Source organism: Saccostrea cucullata, unplaced genomic scaffold (genome assembly GCF_032062105.1).
Source record: "Saccostrea cucullata isolate Sc308-1 unplaced genomic scaffold, CSIRO_AGI_Scuc_v1 ctg8586, whole genome shotgun sequence".
Taxonomy (NCBI): domain Eukaryota; kingdom Metazoa; phylum Mollusca; class Bivalvia; order Ostreida; family Ostreidae; genus Saccostrea; species Saccostrea cuccullata.
In genome coordinates, this window is record NW_026926204.1 from 323 (window position 1) to 18,384 (window position 18,062).

The following is an 18,062-nucleotide window of genomic DNA, read 5'->3' on the forward strand; positions in this document are numbered from 1 at the left end:
TTTTATACAGGATTGTGAACTCAAACAAACAGTCAAAAATGTTTACAAGTACTGTGGTTTCAATCATGTTTTGTACATATCTTATCAGAGATTATGACGTAATTAAACTGAGTCATGTGACCAAACATCCTTCGTCCCCTTCAGTTCTTTCAAATGACACCAAGGTCAATGGCCTTGTGACCTTGACGGTGACCTGTATACTAAAAATAGCTTTTTTATCTGCAAACTTTAACCTTCGCCATGACTTTTGAACCAAGAAAGACACAGATTTTATATTTAGTATGCATACTCCACTAATTAATTTCTTTCAAATGACACCAAAGTCAATGACCGTGTGACCTCGACTGTGACCTGTATGCTAAAAAAATGTTTTTTTCGCACCTTTGCCATAACTTTTGAACCACAAGAGATAGAGACTTCATATCTGGTATCCATACATAACTAATTACGCTCTTTCAAATGACACCAGAGTGATGGGACTTGTAACCTTGACTGTCAAGTACATGCTAAAAATAGCTTTTTAAAAAAATTGTTGCAGCCGGGTGCATAGTGTTTCACAAACACATCTTGATTTTTTATATACAATTGCACGAATACCGTATAGCGGGTTATTTTGACGGGGTGCTAATTTTGGCTTATTTTGGCGTTTTGATGGCAGCCCGCTAAAATTTTAATCGCTAAAATAGTTAGTTAACAGTTAACTTAGTCTTCCTAGTGTTCATTGCAAACAGATGAAACCCTGTGTCCGCTAAAATAAATTACGCCAAAATTATTGGCATACCTTTCAGCCAAATTTTACACTCGCCAAGAAAACCCGCTATACGGTATACTACACGTTTTGATAATGTAAGCGCAACATTTTTACATAAAAAATATGTAATTAAAATGTTATTTGTGTATATTGCTGATGCCTTTCCTAAAATGCAAGTTAATACTATTTGACACCTTTAAAACAATTTTTGTTGTTTAAATTTATAAAAAGAAAAAGAAAATGAAAAATTTAACTAGGGGAGATTCTATTGGCATATTGTAGAGGACCCTTGTGACAGAGTTAGGGTACATTGGACAAAATTACACTGGCAAGATACACGTTCTATTTAGTGGTTTTATATAAGCCCAGTGAATGCATCTTTTTGTTAATATCATTACAAATGATATTCACCTATATAACAGTGTAGCAAGAAACAATCAAAATTAATTTAAAGAGAAATGCGAGGTGTTTAACACTGATGGTGACAGGGGTTGGGTTCTCAGGGATAACTACAATGATTTTTAATTTGGGTTTTTCCTAGATTTAAGTTTTTGTTTATGCCAGTTACTTTGGGATGAATTTCACATTTTATCGGAAGAAGTCACCTCGATTCAGTACTCTGATTTCAAACCGTGTAAACGTGGTCCGAATATTAACGCACCTTGAATTTAATCCCCCTGGGGCCTGAGGGTGGGGCCATAACAACAAAAATTAGTACAATCTTTAAATATCTTCTTTACTCCTGGACATCAAGCAGTCAAACTGTTGGCATGATTGTAATTTTAATTAGCTTTGAGTCCTTTACCAAAATTGTGAAATTCTTGGTCCCAGGGTCAGGAGTGCTAGTGTTAGGACTGGGCTAAAAAGATTGTATAGTGAAAATGCATCATTACTTTGAAAATCTTCTTCTCTGCTCCTGCAAATTAAATAAGCTAACCAAGTTCATACAGTGAAACTCATTTAGTAGAAACATGGATATTGCGAATTTACGGAGATTGCGAAGTAATCTTTGATCCCCAATTATATAAAGTTATTTCTTATATGGATATAACGAATTATGGATATAGCGAAGTATTTTCATAGGTCCCAATAAGTTTGTTATAACCTAGTTTTGCTTTAGTTATGTTGAATAAGATTGCCTTTTCCAAAATTGTAAATTTCATGGCCCCAGGGTCAGGGGCTCCGGTGTTAGGGTGGGGCTCTATTGATTATATAGTGGAAATGCATAAATTCTTTAAAAATTTTCTCCTCTGCGCTTGGATATTTAACCAAAGAACTATGTACATAGTTATGATAAGAAAAGATGCTTCTTCTTAATTTGTAAATTTCATGGCCCCTGGGTCAGAGGTTCTGGTGTTAGGGCGGGGCTCTAAGGGTTATTTAGTGAAAATGCATTAATTCTTTGAAATTCTTCGGTATTAAACAAACAAACAAAGTACATAGTTATGATCACCAAGAATGCCTCTTCTAAAATTGTGAATTTCATAGCCCATGGATGAGGGGTTCTAGTATTAGGCAGGGCTCTTTAATTGTTTATATAGTGAAAATACATTATTCTTTAAAAAATCTTCTTCTCTTCTCCTGGGTATGAAATAAACTAACCAAGTACATGGTTATATTAAATAAGTCTGCCTCTTCCAAAATTATGAATTTCATGGTCCCAGGGTCAGGGGCTCTGATGTTAGTGCGGGGCTCTAAGGGTTATTTAGTGAAAATGCATTAATTCTTTGAAATTCTTCGGTATTAAACAAGCAAACAAAGTACATAGTTATGATGACCAAGAATGCCTCTTCTTAAATTGTGAACTTCATAGCCCATGGATGAGAGGTTCTAGTATTAGGGCAGGGCTCTTTGATTATTTATACATTGTATAGTGAAAATACATTATTCTCTTAAAAATCTTCTTCTCTTCTCCTGGGTATGAAATAAACTAACCAAGTACATGGTTATATTAAATAAGTCTGCCTCTTCCAAAATTATGAATTTCATGGTCCCAGGGTCAGGGGCTCTGGTGTTAGTGCGGAGCTCTGTTGATTATATAGTTAAAAATGCATAAATTCTTTTTAAAATTCTCCTATGCACCTGGGTATAAAACCAATGAACTATGCACATACATAGTTATGGTGAGGAAGAATGCTTCTTCCCAATTTGTGAATTCACAAGTACATAGTCTGAAAATAAAGTAATACTTTGAAATCTGCTCTTTGATATTAATCACCCATTTCTGATGAAATGAAATAAAAAAAATTCCAGTATTTGGAAATATGTGGCCCCAGGATCAGTGGTTCTTCTGGGTTGATGTGCAGAACAGGTGGTTATAAAGTGGAAATGCATTTTCTCTCTATTATTCTGATCTGCCTTTGGGTATTAAGAAACCAAAATAAGAATGCTGAGTGTATAGTTATAATAAACAATGGTGCCTCTCTCAAAATTTTGAATTTCAAGGCTTTTGGTTTAAAATAGTCAAACCAAATTCAGTTGTTGGAAAGTAGTTACATGATACTCAGGTGACCTATAAGGCCCGTGGGCCTCTTGTTTTTTAAAGTGCGTCAAAATATGGCTGAAATATTGCCGACTCGGCGTAAAACAGTAATGATCAAGCAAAAGTGTGTTGTAATAGAGTATGTACTAAAACCTGTTTAAGATAAATCACATTAATGTATTGATCATGTATTTTATGTTAAATCTCCAGGGCCACCCTTAATGCCAATGAACTTTACAGTGGTCTGTGAAAATTCCTTGTCCATAAACTTATCGTGGATTTCTAACTTTAATGGTGGAGATGATCAAAGTTTTCAAGTATCGTATTCAACTAATGAGCATTTGACAGAATCCCATAAAGTTCTTGAAACAAATATAAATGATGAAGGGTATGGCAAGTCTCACAGTTACACACCTACTATTGAACTGCAAGGGGATTTATGGTTTAGAATAAATGCCTCTAACAAATTTGGAAGTACTACATCAGATGTTATATATTGCAGTGCAGTTAAAAGTATGTATTTTTAGACATTGCAAAGGGAGGTTAGGTATCAATATATTTCAATTTTATTAGTAATCTAAACTATCAATTATTCATGTGTGCATTACAACGATTTTCAGAATTAGTGAGTAAAATTCACAAACATTACATATTTATATATGTATATATAATATATCACTCCTGTTGTATTTACAGAAGTCACTGTTTCTTCGGATAATCTTCCAATAATTGCTGGGGCAGCTACAGGCGGACTGATTTTTGCTGGTTTGGTTATTCTAGGGATTGTATTTTTTCTGCGAACAATGAAAGAATCAAAAGGTAAAGAAAATTTTCACATATTTTTTCTCAGTAGGACAGCATTCTTCTCGCTTGAACCAAAGCTAAATTGAGCTTTTCTGATCGAAAGGTGTCTCACATCCATCTTTTATATGTTTTATGCCATCTATCATACATTGTAAACCTCTTAAACCTTCAACTTCTTCAGATCTATTGAGCCAATTTAAACCAAACTTTTCACTAAACATCTTTCATATAAAGGGAGTTAAGTTTATTCAAATGCAGAACCATACACTCTTTCAAGGGGTGAAATTAATAATTATTCATATTATTATGTAATTGGTTTAAATGTCTTGATCACCAATATTTCCGTGTAAGTGACTAATTTATGACTTCATGAAATATTCTACCCAGGAACAACAAGACCATAATTTAAGGTAAATTAGTGACAAACAAGTTGATGAAATAAGAATATCATCAGTCTTGTTTAAAGTCATCATGTCAATACAATGACCTTGTCAGCAAATACAATTTTTCATTGAGTCAAATGCTGACTGTCGTTTTTCGTACTGATTGTTAATCTATATTTATACACTGAATTGATGACGGATTTTTCCGTTATTTTTAGCTCTTCATGGGCCATTTGTCATAGGGTATCCTTGGCTTAAGGGCTACCATTTATACTAAAACTAGGGGTGGGACCCAAAACAAGGTGAGATAATCAGAAAAATAAAACCAAAAGTACTGGTTGCTAAAAAATCTTCTTCTCCAGAACCACCAGGCAAATTTTCACCTAACTTACATACAAGAGTCAGGATATGTTGAAGATTAAAAATTGTTCAAGTCATGGCCCTTGGTCAAAGGGCGTGGTCTCAATGTCAATTCAAAGTTGACAAAGATTTACACATAATAAAAACATTGTTGTTTTGCTTACTAAAAAGACTAGGATCGTTAAATCTTGTAAGTTGATGTATCTTAGGACTTCACATCATGTTAACACAAAAGTAGATCACAGTGACCTTTTTTTTTAATTTCACGGGATTTCATTTTCAAATTGATTTGGAGGCATATTTTAGACACTTTAAGGCCTATGATCCTCAAACTTTGTCAGTTCATGCATCTTTGGTCCTAAAACAATGTTGACTTAAAAGTAGGTCACTGTGACCTACTTTTTGAATTTGATGGCTAATCTTTTCTAAAACATTTAATCCAATTATTTCAGACAATGAGAGGTGTATCCGAAGGCTCAAGTGAGCCTTTCTGATCACATTTTGTCCATTGTCCGTCCATCCGTATGTCTGTCCATCTGTAAACTTTCACATTTTCGGGCTCGGTGAATATTGTACTCCTCAGATGGCTAAATCATTGTATTGACCTAAAAAAAAACAGCAATAATTGTATGTTGTAACACAAGAAAACCAGTCTTAAAACGAACATCAAACAGTCATTAAACTATAGTATTTCAAAATATACATGTGCCGACAGTAGTATTTTAAATTGGCAGGGAATATGTTTCAAATTTCAACTTAATAATTTCAAGTATACTATATTCCCATTATATATTTACTTTTTTCTGCAGGAATGCAAAAATCAGATCTAGAAATGATAGGGAAAAATATAAAAACTTCTTGGAAATACTATGTGACTCTTTGCCTTTGGCATGCTCGGTGAAACGAGATTTCCACACTTCCGCTGTGTTGAGTTATTTTGATTGACAGGACAAGTACGTGGACTTCTTGTGAACAGTGTGAAGTTGAAGATGGAAAATAAAAGCAGATTATTATTGTCAAATGGATTTGTTAATCTTAAAAATTTGATTACTTTTATTGCTTGGAATATTTCGGGAAAATAATACTAATTTTTACCTTGATACAACAGATATCTGATAATGGAGGGGATCTCTCTCTCTCTCTCTCTCTCTCTCTCTCTCTCGTACATTTCAAACTATGACAACTTATTTAGTTTTGATAATTTGAATGCCCCTTTCCATCATCTTGTCCGAGTATAATCACTGCCGGGAAATGTCTAAAGATACATGTAGAAGTTAGCAAAAATAATCATCATAAAAGAATAATCAAAGTACTCAGAAGTACTGAAAGCCGGGCTCATTTACAGGGTAATGAGCAAAGACCGCAATGACAGTTTAAAAACAAGCTGATTCAGACATTGAAAAGATGATTATATATATCTATATTTGTCATATATAGCATTAAAAAGCTTTAAAATTAATTAAAATGTAGCTATAATTTAACAGCGTAAAATATGTGTCACATGTATCATTTCGGGGTTTTACATAAATGAACACTGATGCAGCAAGATTATTTAAGGTCAAACAATTATGCACAGATGGGTCTTCAGCGGGGAGTTTTGCATCAAAGCGTACATCAAGTCATTAATGGTGTTCCCCGCATTTGTATTAGTACACCCTTTATTTATAGAATATGACGCAGACAGGGATACCTGATGAAAACCTTTCGCATATTTTAACCAAATGATTAATCATCGAAAACGATATAAAGTATTTTATTATAATTATTTTTTGACAATTTTAGATAACTATGAAAGTTTAATTCAGTGTTTGTATTGCCTCAAAGGTGATTGCGCAGACGTACTATATTCTAACTCGTAAATTTAATTTGGCGGTGAAGAAGCAGCATTTTCTGTTGCTCACCGTCGCAATAGCTGGGCATTTCTCTACGAGAAATGAGCCCGGCTAAAAATGACACATAAATATAGAATATTTTGAATTAGAATTTTAAAATACAAGTGCTATGGCCATTTGTGTGGTGTGCAGTGTGCGTTAACTTTATAGAATATGGGCCATAACTCAAGAGCCCCTTGGCCAATCAGTGTCAAATTTGACACAGGGTATCCTTGGCCCAAGGGCTACCACTTTTACTAAAACTAGGGATGGGACCCTTAAACAAGGGGAGATAATCAGGAAAACAAATTAAAAGGACTGGTTGCTAAAAAATCTTCTCCAGAACCACCAGGCAGATTTTCACCAAACTTACGTACAAGGATCAGGATATGTCAAAGATTAAAAATTGTTCGAGGCATCACCCTGGGGTCAAGGGCGTGGTCTCAAGGTCACTTCAAAGTTGACCTAAATTTACAAATAATAAAAACGTTTATATTTTGCTTACTATTAGGATTAGGATCATCAAATCTTGTAAGTTGATGCATCTTAGGACTTCATATCATGTCAACTCAAAAGTAGGTCATGGTGACCTACTTTTTAAATTTTGTGGGCATTTGATTTGAAGGCATATTTTGGACACTTTAAGGCCTATGATCATCATACTTTGTCAGTTGATGCATCTTGGGTCCTTGAACAACGTCAACTTAAAAGTAGGTCACCGTGACCTACTTTTTGAACTTTATGACTAATCCTTTTTAAAATTTGATTTGTTTTAAAGGCATATGTTGATTACCTTCAGACCTAGGATCATCAAACTTGGTCAGCAGATGCATCTTGGGACTCTGAAAAATGTCGACCAAAATGTAGGTCACGTAACCTACTCTCAACATCTTATGGCTATATTTTAGTATCTTAGGTATTTATTGGCTTAGAATCATCAAACTTTGTGAGTTTATGCATCTTGGGTTTTCGGAGAGTAACAATCAAAAAGTAGGTCACAGTGACCTACTTTCGACATTTCATGGCTTTATTTAATTATCTTAGGTATTTATTGGCTTAGAATCATCAAACTTTGTGAGTTGATGCGTCTTAGGATTTTGGAGAGTGACGACCAAAAAGTAGGTCACTTTGACCTACTTTTGACATTTCATGGCTTTATTTAAATATCTACAGTACTTATTGGCTTAGAATCATTTAACTTCATCAGTTGAAGCATCTTGGGTTTTCGGAGGATGATGTCCAGAAAATTGGTCACGATGACCTAATTTTTGACATTTCATGGCTTTATTTAAGTATCTATAGTACTAACTGGTTTAGAATCTTCTAACTTTGTTTTTTGATGCATCTTGGGTTTTTAGAGAATGTCGACCAAAAGGTAGGTCATTGTGACCTACTTTTGAATATTTCAGGTACTTATTGGCTTATAATCATCAAACTTTTTATGTTGATGTATCTTGGGTTTTCAAAAATCGTCTACAAAAAATTAGGTCGCAGTGACCTGCTTTTGACATTGTATGGCTATATTTAAGTATCTTTAGTACTTATTAGCTTAGAATAATCAAACTTTGTCAGGAGATGCATTTTGGGTTTTCCAAGGATGTAGACAAAAAAGTAGGTCATGATGACCTACTTTTGACATTTTATGAGTATATTTAAGTATCAGGTACATATCGACTTAGAATCATCAAACGTTTTCAGTTGATGCATCTTGAGTTTTCGGGGATCTCAAACCAAAAATTACATCACCTTGACGTACTTTTGACATTTTATGGCTATATTTTTATATTTCAAGTACTGGTTGACCTAGAATTGTTAAACTTTGTCAGTTGGGGCATCTTTGGTTTTCGGAAAATGTCAACCAAAAAGTAGGTCATTGTGACCTACTTTTGAATATCTCAGATACTTATTGGCTTAGAATCATCAAACTTTGTCAGTTGATGTATCTTGGGTTTTCAAAGAATGTAGACAAAAAAGTTGGTCGCAGTGACCTACTTTTAAATATCTCAAATACTTATTGGCTTAGAATCTTCAATCTTTGTCTATTAATGCATCTTGAGACCTCAGAAAACTTCAATCTTAAAGTAGATCACTGTGATGTACTTATTGGGTTTTTTTTATAGCTTTATTATAAAAAATATCTTCAGTCCTAATTGGCTAAGAATCATCAAACTTTGTCGGTTGATGGAACTTGGGTCTTAGGATACTTAGGGTTAGAGGCTTCAAATAGAAATGATAGACTGTACAATTTATTAGAAGAGCGATTCAAGGCCCTTGGGCCTCTTATTATGCAATACATCAACAGACAATTGTGAATTTAAAAGAAAAAGTTATTTTACTCATAATCGCCTTGGCACGGAAATACATGTTTGGTTGTTTCAACTGGGTACAATGTAATTCATTCATTCTATAAGTAGTAGTTTTATTTCCTAAAGTCCACAATATTTTATTACTAAAAAGAATAAGCATATTTACTATATATGTAGATTAATTTATTTTTAAACTACACACGATCGGTAACAAATACACATGTTTTATGGAGATTAAAGTCATGTTATTAAATTATCGATTTAACATAGGTATGTGCAGGAAAAAAAAAATGCTTTTATTATTTATTTTATCTATTGTTGATTTATATTTAAGCACCTGAAATTAGAATTATAGAATAATAGAATAATATCAATGAAAGGAAAAGATCGGAGGCATTCCGAATAAGTCGTTCATGTTGCTTTCACCGTTCATTCACCGTTCACTTTCTGCTCACGTTCGCGCTCCGTTTGCATTCTGCGTTCACTCACCGTTCACACATTGTTCACCAAGTTGCGTTCAGTGTTCGCACATCGTTCACTCACCATTCATTCACCGTTCGCTCAGCGTTCCTTCACCGTTCAAGTGGGAAAGTAGAACGCTTCAGGGACTGTAGTGTAGATTCTAAATTATTCAAATCTTGACCCCATATGGTAGGGCGGGACAACAATTGGGAATCAAAGTTTTTAATAGAAATATATAGGAAAATCTTTTAAAATATTCTTCTCAAGAACCACTGGGCCAGAAAAGCTGAAACTTATGTGCACATGGAAGCATCCTGGGGAAGTGTAGATTTCAAAATGTCTAAATTATGATCAGTGGGGTAGGGTGGGGTCGCAGTATGTATTGAAAGGGGGAAATCTGGTAAAGAACAGAATGGTCAAAGCTTCTCAGGTGAGCGATGTGGCCCATGGTCCTCTTGTTTTTTTAGGTCACTTGAGTTAACTCAGGTGACCTATTGCTATCCGTTTTCGTCCGTCGTCTGTCGTCCGCCGTCCGTGCGTTAACATTTGAACATTTTCAGCTTCTTTTTTGCAACCACTGAACCAATTTCAACCAAATTTGGCACAAAGCATCTGTGGGTGAAGGGGAACAAAAATTGTGAATTTCATGGTCCCTGCCCCCATGGGGCCTGAGGGGTGGAGCACAAACTACTAAAATTAATGAAATCTTTAAAAATCTTCTTTACTTCTGGACATCAAGCAGTCAAACTGTTTGCATGATTGTAATCAGCATTGAGTCCTCTACCAAAATTGTGAAATTTATGGCCCTGGGATCAGGGGTTCTAGTTTTAGGGCGGGGCTAAATAAGTATATAGTGGAAATGCATTATTTCTTTGAAAAATCTTCTTCTCTGCTCCTGGTTATTATATAAATCAACTAAGTACATAGTTATGTTGAGCAAGAATACCTTAACCAAAATTGTGAATTTTATGTCCCCAGGGTCAGGGGTTCTGGTGTTAGGGTGGGGGTTTTTGATTATATAGTGAAAATACATGAATTCTTTGAAAATCTTCTTCTCTGCTCCTAGGAATTAAATAAACTAACTAAGTACATAGTTATGATGAACAAGAATGCCTCTTCCAAAATTGTAAATTTTATGGCCCCAGGGTCAGGGGTTCTGGTGTTAGGGCGGAGCTCTTTTGATTATATAGTGAAAATACATTAAATCTTTGAAAATTATCCTCTCTGCTCCTGGGTATTAAACAGATGAACTACCTATATAGTTATGATGAGCAGGGGCCACAATCTTCTAGAATTTTGAATTTCAAAGCCCCAGGGTCAGGTGTATCATAAAGGGGGAGTGTACCTATATACTGAAAATGAATGAATTGTTTGAAATCTGCTCCTTGGTTTTAATCAAATATTTTTGAAAAGCAAGAATGCCTTTTCAAAAATTGTGCAATGTGTGGATCTAGGCCTAAGGGTCAGGGGTTCATGTGTGGTAGAGGCACTACTGATTATTGCTGAATATTACTGATTAGTTGGAATGCATTTTTGTTCCCCTACCCTGCCTGTGTGTATTAAGTAAACAAACTAAGCAACTGCTAAGTGTATTTTTATGATAATCAATGGTGCCTCCTTCAAAATTGTGAATGCCATAGTATCTGGCTTAAAACATGAATCAAATTCAATCACTGGAAAGTTGTTGCATAATGCTCAGGTGACCCATAAGGCCCATGGGCCTCTTGTTTTTTTTTTACCTTGGTTGTATTTGTCATCATGACGCTTTATTACCAACTTTAAATTTGACGTCATGATAAACATTCAATTGAAATTTCAAAAGTTATCTTCCCAGGTACGTCTTTAAGTAATCAAAGTAAGCATGCCAAGTGTATACTAGTTATAATATACAAGGGTGCCTCTTTAAAAAAATGTGAATTTCATGGCCTTTGGTATAAATCCCAAACCAAATTCATTTGTTGGAAAGTTGTTACATGATATTCAGGTAGCCTATTAGGTTCGTGGGCCTCTTGTTGATTTTTATGCCCCGCCATCAATATTGCCAGGGCATATAATGTTTGTCATCTCCGTCTTCCGTCCTTCCATCTGTCCTTTCATCACACTTTGCATTTAGCTCTGTTCAAAGCTAAGTTTCAAAGAAACTATCCAAGATATTTTTATCAAACTTCATATGCTGACAGACATTAATGAGAGCTATGCAACTACATAAACATTTTCTGACCTTGACCTTTCCTTTGACCTCACTTTTCTTGAACGAGTGTTAGCTCAATTTTAAAGAAACCATTCAAGATAGTGTTATCAAACTTCATAGGCGGATACATACTGCTGAGAGCAATTCAACTGCATCAAAATTTTTGACATTGACCTTTCCTTTGACCTTGATCTTACTTTTCTTAAAGGAGTGTTTATCTCAGTTTTAAAGATACCATTCAAGATATTTTTATCAAACTGCTGTTACATATTGATGATAGCAATTCACTGCATCAACATTTTTGACAGTGATCTTTACTTTGACCTTGAGTTCACTTTTCCTAAATCAGTTTCAAACTTCATATGCTGATACATGCTGATGTAAGCAATTCAACTGCATCAACAATTTTGACCTTGACCTAAATTTGACCTCACTTTTATCAAATTATGTTTAAGTCAGTTTTAATTAAAGACAACATTCTAAATATTTTTACCAAACTTTATATGTTGATATATATTGATCAGAATTATGTATCTGTATCAGTATTTTTTACCTTGACCTTTGCTTTGACCTTGACCTCACTTTTCCTAAATCAGTGTCAAACTTCATAAGCTGGTACATACTGATGTAAGCAATTCAACTGCATCAACAATTTTGACCTTGACCTTTTATTTGACCTTGACCTCACTTTTATCAAATTGTGTTTAAGTCAGTTTTAATTAAAGACATCATTCTAGATAGTTCTATCAAACTTTATATGTTGATACATATTGATGAGAGATATACAACTGCATCAACATTTTTAGCTCACCTGAGCTGAAAGCTAAAGTGAGCTTTTCTGATCACCCGTTGTCCGTCGTCCGTCCGTCCGTCTAGCTGTCCGTCCGTCCGTCTGTCTGTAAACTTTTCACATTTTCGACTTCTTCTCAAGAACCACTGGGTTAATTTTAACCAAACTTGGTACAAAGCATCCTTGGGTAAAGGGGAATTCAAATTGTTAAAATCAAGGGCCACGACTCCTTCCAAGGGGAGATAATCAAGAAAATACAAAAATAGGGTGGGGTCATTAAGAAATCTTCTTCTCAAGAACCACTGGGCAAGAAAAGCTGAAACTTATATGAAAGCATCCTTGGGTAGTGTAGATATGAAATTGTTGAAATCATGGCCCCCTGGGGTAGGGCGGGGCCACAATAGGGAATCCAAGTTTGACATAGAAATATATAGAACAAATCTTTAAAAATCTTCTTCTGAAGAACCACTGGGCCAGGAGAGCTGAAACTTATGTGGGAGCATCCTTGGGTAGTGTAAATATTAAATTGGTAAAATTATGACCTCCGTGGGTAGTGTGGGGCCACAATAGGGAATCCAAGTTTTACATAGAAATATGTAGAACAACTATTTAAAAATCTTCTTCTCAAGAACCACTGGGCCAGGAGACCTGAAACTTATATGGAAGCATCCTTGGGTAGTGTACATATTATATTGTTAAAATCATGATCCCCAGGGGCAGGGTGGGGCCACAATAGGGAATCCAATTTTTACATAGAAATATATAGATGTATATAGAACAAATCTTTAAAAAAGATCTGCATCACCCAAGTTACTCAGGTGAGCGATGTGGCCCATGGGCCTCTTGTTTACCTTGACCTTTGCTTTGACCTTGACCTCACTTTCCTGAATTAGTGTCAAACTTCATAAGCTTATAGATGTTGAGGTAATCATTTCAAGTGTACCATCATTTTTTAACGTGACCTTTCATTTGACCTTGACTTCACTTTTATCCATTTGTGTTTAAGTCAGTTTTAAAGAAACCATTTATAATATTTTTCAACTTCATATGCTGATACTTACTGGTAAGAGCTTTTCAACTCAATCAACAGTTTTTGACCTTAGCATTTCCTTTGACCTTGACCTCACTTTAATGAAATTAGTGTCAAACTTAATATGCTGATACATACTAATGTAAGCAATTCAACTGCATTACTATTCAAGATATTCTGATAAAATTTCATATACACTAATAGAAATTTTCAAGTTGCTTTACTAATATACCCTTGGCGGGACATTCATGTCTAATGGACATATTTTTAGTTAAAATCCATGATTGTATTAATTTTTGCTAGGGTTATTTTAAAAATTGTTTTTTCATACTAGAGTAAAACAAAATAATACTAAGGAAAACAAAGTAAAAGAATTCAAAGAGTATTTATTAAAATATTTAACTTAATTATTTAAGGAAAAAAGAAAAATCTCCATCAAAGGTAAGATACAACTTCTTTTAAAGAAAAGCTTCATTTTAAGGTATGTAACAATTACAGGATCTTCATAACTTGGTTCTAGAACAAGATGTCAGAGTCAGACTGATGTCAAGTAGAAAAGAAACTCAATAAAGATAAAATATTGCTTTTTCTATACGGAACTGTAAAAAGTTTTGAATGTGAATGAAAATATTTATACCTCCTTAGTGTATCTTTATGAAGGTAAATTGTTCTATTAATAGAAATTATTAAAAAGATTTATCATTTCTTTTATCGTATATGCTGTGAAAATATTTTATAGGAACAATAATAAGAGCAATGTATTTTCTCTCTCCTTGACCCATTTAGCTATAATTTATAACCATTTGTTAAATTAAAACGTAGAATTGGAACCTTTTTAAAGCATATATTTTAAAATTATCTTGCATCGTAATTTTTGTTGGGGCCTTTGAGGTTACATTCTCAGCTTTGTCTAGTTTCTGAATTTGAAGTACACAATGTGCATGTTTTTGAATTACAGTTTGTTTTGAAAACCTTCCTTTTTTAAGATTAACGTACAGCAAGAAGTTTCTGCATGTTTATAATAAGCAGTTAGCTTAGGAAATATGACATATAGACCCCTACTTGGGATAATTGGTCACACATTGAAAATTCATTAAACTATTCTATGATAAACAAAATAGTCACTTGATTTCAGGATGTGACTTAATCAATTGTAATATTTTTTGAAATGCACATCTTTAAAAATGTTGTTTTTCATAATTTGACATGAGAATCATGCAATATGATACCAAATTATAAAATGCATGTTACCTTGTATTTAGTTTCTATTCCAGACTCATGGGGAAGCTTTGTTGATAAAATGCATTAATTAAGAAATGTCTTTATTTGTTGATATGTTATGGGCCTTTTTGTCACTAAAATAAAAAAAAATTAATAAATTATCTTAACAATCCTTTTTAAATTACTTACAGTGATACAATTCTGACGGAAGAAAGGGAATCTGATGAAGGTATTTATACTTACTAAATTTCCTTATTTTGAACTCATCTGTAATAAAACAAAGAAGCAAACTGTAACTAAAAGTTGAACAGAATCATGTTCTACTCTAAATCCATTCATTACTTTCAAATGAAAGTACAATAAACAACAAACACACCATTCGGACATAGCAACTACAGGCAGTAGCTTTATTTGTACAGTATACAGAACATATGCAAAATATGAAAATCAATATGTATATACAAGTTTATGTTGGATTGAATAAATCATGATAAAATTTAAACTTTATCGTGCTTTACGTGTCGTCCTAAACTGGTATTTAAACCACTATTCACCTCTTATATAGCCTTGCTAACGAGACCGGTTCTAATGAACCACGTGATATTCACCAGGTATTCGAATGAAAACCTTGTAATTCCGAAAAAGTAATTCATTATCACACCAAGTAGAAATTGATTTCTGTCTAATTCATTCCTCAAATGAAAGAAATCATATTTCTACTCTAAATCCATTCATTACTTTCAAATGAAAGTACAATATACAACAAACACACCATTTGGACATAGCAACGACACGTAGTAGCTCTAAATACAAAGAACGGGAAAATGAAAGTATAAAATCATTGATTTTAAATTCAATCCAACAAAATTCATTTAAATCATATCAACGTCAATCAACATTTTAAACACAATAAATCAGAAAATTTTAAAGAATTTTTTTTATATGTTTTGAAATAATTTAATAATCACAAAAGAAATACATATACATGTATATCCATCCTAAACAAATTCAATACACTGCCGTCTTTTGAAAATCCATAACACAATTCACCCTGAAATTAATATTCAGAAAAAGCTGAATTCAATTTTGGTGAATCATTTTTAAAATTAGAATTCATTGACAAAATTTCCTTTTTACTCGAAAATCAAAATTCGAAAAATCTTCAGTTTCTGTTATCAAAACTTTTTAGTATTGATACTAAGGCCAGCATTTTTTTGTTTTTAGGTTTACAAACCCGCCGCTCAAGATTTTGAATTTTCAGAAAAAAATAAAATTGAGAAAAACAGAATTTTTTCTTTCCGATGTCTAATTTGAGTCGGGATCGAGATTTCAAATTTACGAACTCGTACTTCCGGTTTTAAATGAACGTGGCGGGTAATGAAGGGAGATTTGTGTCAAGTCCATAGCAGCACTAAAGCTTGGTTTAATGTAAATATTTATCGATAGGAGTGCCATTCAAAACGTTTCACCCGTTCAGAGAAAATAAAATGCTGACGACTTTGTTGCAAAGTGACGTGTTGGTGAGATAATTATGTATTCAAAAGTAACTGTCTGTAATTGTAAATTATTTTCCTCCCACAGGTTTAAAACTGCCCATGGTAGCTATTGTCAGAGACATTGTTTAGGTTTCTGTCATAGCTTACAGTCTTAGCATCATTCTTCAGAAAAGGGTCGCTTATGCATCAGATGTAATGAATAAAACTATGGGAGAAGTTAAGTCCATCTGAGGACGAAATAAACAATAGCCTAAAGAAATAAAATGTTTCAACTATTTAAAAACAAGAATATAAAAATATATACAGGCATGTAGTATCGTTTATGGCAGCCAGAAAAATTAGTTTACACTTAATTGAAAAAAATTCCACCCTACTCCTCAATACTTCTTGGGAATACTCCCTGTCTGTTTTCTGAGAGGAATTATTACTTTTATAGGTCTTGAGTATATTAATATTTTAGAATAATTTCTAACACACATTAAAAAAATGAAGATATATTAAAAGAGATTTTAAAAATTGATTTTTTTTTTTAAAAATCTGTATTTTCTCCAACATAAAAAGATTTATATCACTGTCCCCAACTGGTAGATGATGAAATAAACAATTAAAGGTTGTATTTTCCCCTTTGTAACCCTTATGTGTCCAAGAAGCCTGTTAGGAGAGCATAAAAAAGAAGCAAAAATTAATGTAGAAAAGTCGATAATGTATCCAAAATATAATTTTATTTTTTTTTTATTTCCTCCTCCTACGGGACTTTTTCATTCTGATGTTTGTAAACCTAAAAATAAAAAAATGCTGGCCTAAATATTTAAATCTCTTTTTTGTAAACTCAATCAAGCCAATTAACAACACTGCAAATATTGCAGAATTATCAATACCCATATCAAAAAATAATACAGAAAAGTATATTTTTAATATACTTTTAATACATTCATTTCTGTACTTTCTTAAAATAATACAGAAAAAATATATTATTTTCCTATCACAAAAAAATGGGTATATTATTTTTGTATTAAAATCTGACTTTGATATTTTGCAGTGTATTATTTTTGTATTTTTTTGAACTTAGATTATTTTCTGTGTATTATTTTTGTATTTTTAAGGACTTAGTTTTTTCCAACTGTATTTTTTCTGTATCAATTTTGAACTTAGTAATTTTACAGTAAAATCTCTACAGCTAGAGTGTATCATATTTGTATTAAATTTGGACTTAGTAATTTAACAGAAAGTTTGACTGTATTATTTTTATATTAAATTTGGACTTTTTAATTTTACAGAATTTGTCTGTATTATTTTTATATTAAATTTGGACTTTGCAACTTTTCAGAAAAGTCCCTACATTTAGACTATATTATTTTTGTATTAAATTTGGACTTGGTAATTTTACAGGAAGATGGTCAGTATTTTTTTTTTATTTTTTATCAAATTTGATTTTATTACATTTACAGAAAATTCCATAGTTAGTCTGTATATTTTGTTTGTTTTCTTTTTTTTCTTTGGGGAGGGGGGGTTGAGGTTAAATTAATATTGTATTTATGAACTTTATAAATTTTAGAGAAATTCCTTGCAAATATTCTGCTGGTTTTGGATACCGGTACTAGTTTGTAGCATTTTAGAACATTTCTTTTTTTTATTTATTTATTTATTTAAAAAGTATCTTGGTATCCAAATCGAACTTAAAAATTAATTGGTACTAAAATTTTTGTTAATTCCATTCAGTTATATCAATGGTAATCTAAAGAAATGTCTCCATATTCAGCTGATTAAGTTGAAGATTTTACAGAGGGTTTACATTTTTACAGCGGGTTTACATCCAATCTCGTGCAGCAGGTGGCCTTGCAGGCTAAGAAATGATTGCATCATACTACAATGTAGAAATCACGTGATTTACCTGTGCACATGGAAAGTCCCAACT

General features: G+C 33.1%; 1 protein-coding gene across 1 annotated transcript; it reads left to right on the top strand.

Moving 5' to 3' along the window:
- Positions 1 to 3,434: 3,434 nt before the first annotated feature.
- Positions 3,435 to 14,929, top strand: LOC134271083 (uncharacterized). Its single transcript, XM_062753340.1, has 4 exons — positions 3,435 to 3,746; positions 3,930 to 4,052; positions 13,847 to 13,871; positions 14,843 to 14,929. Exons 1-4 carry the CDS (start codon positions 3,455 to 3,457, stop codon positions 14,895 to 14,897), a joined length of 495 nt encoding a protein of 164 aa, XP_062609324.1. The 5' UTR covers positions 3,435 to 3,454; the 3' UTR covers positions 14,898 to 14,929.
- The last annotated feature ends 3,133 nt before the right edge of the window (positions 14,930 to 18,062 follow it).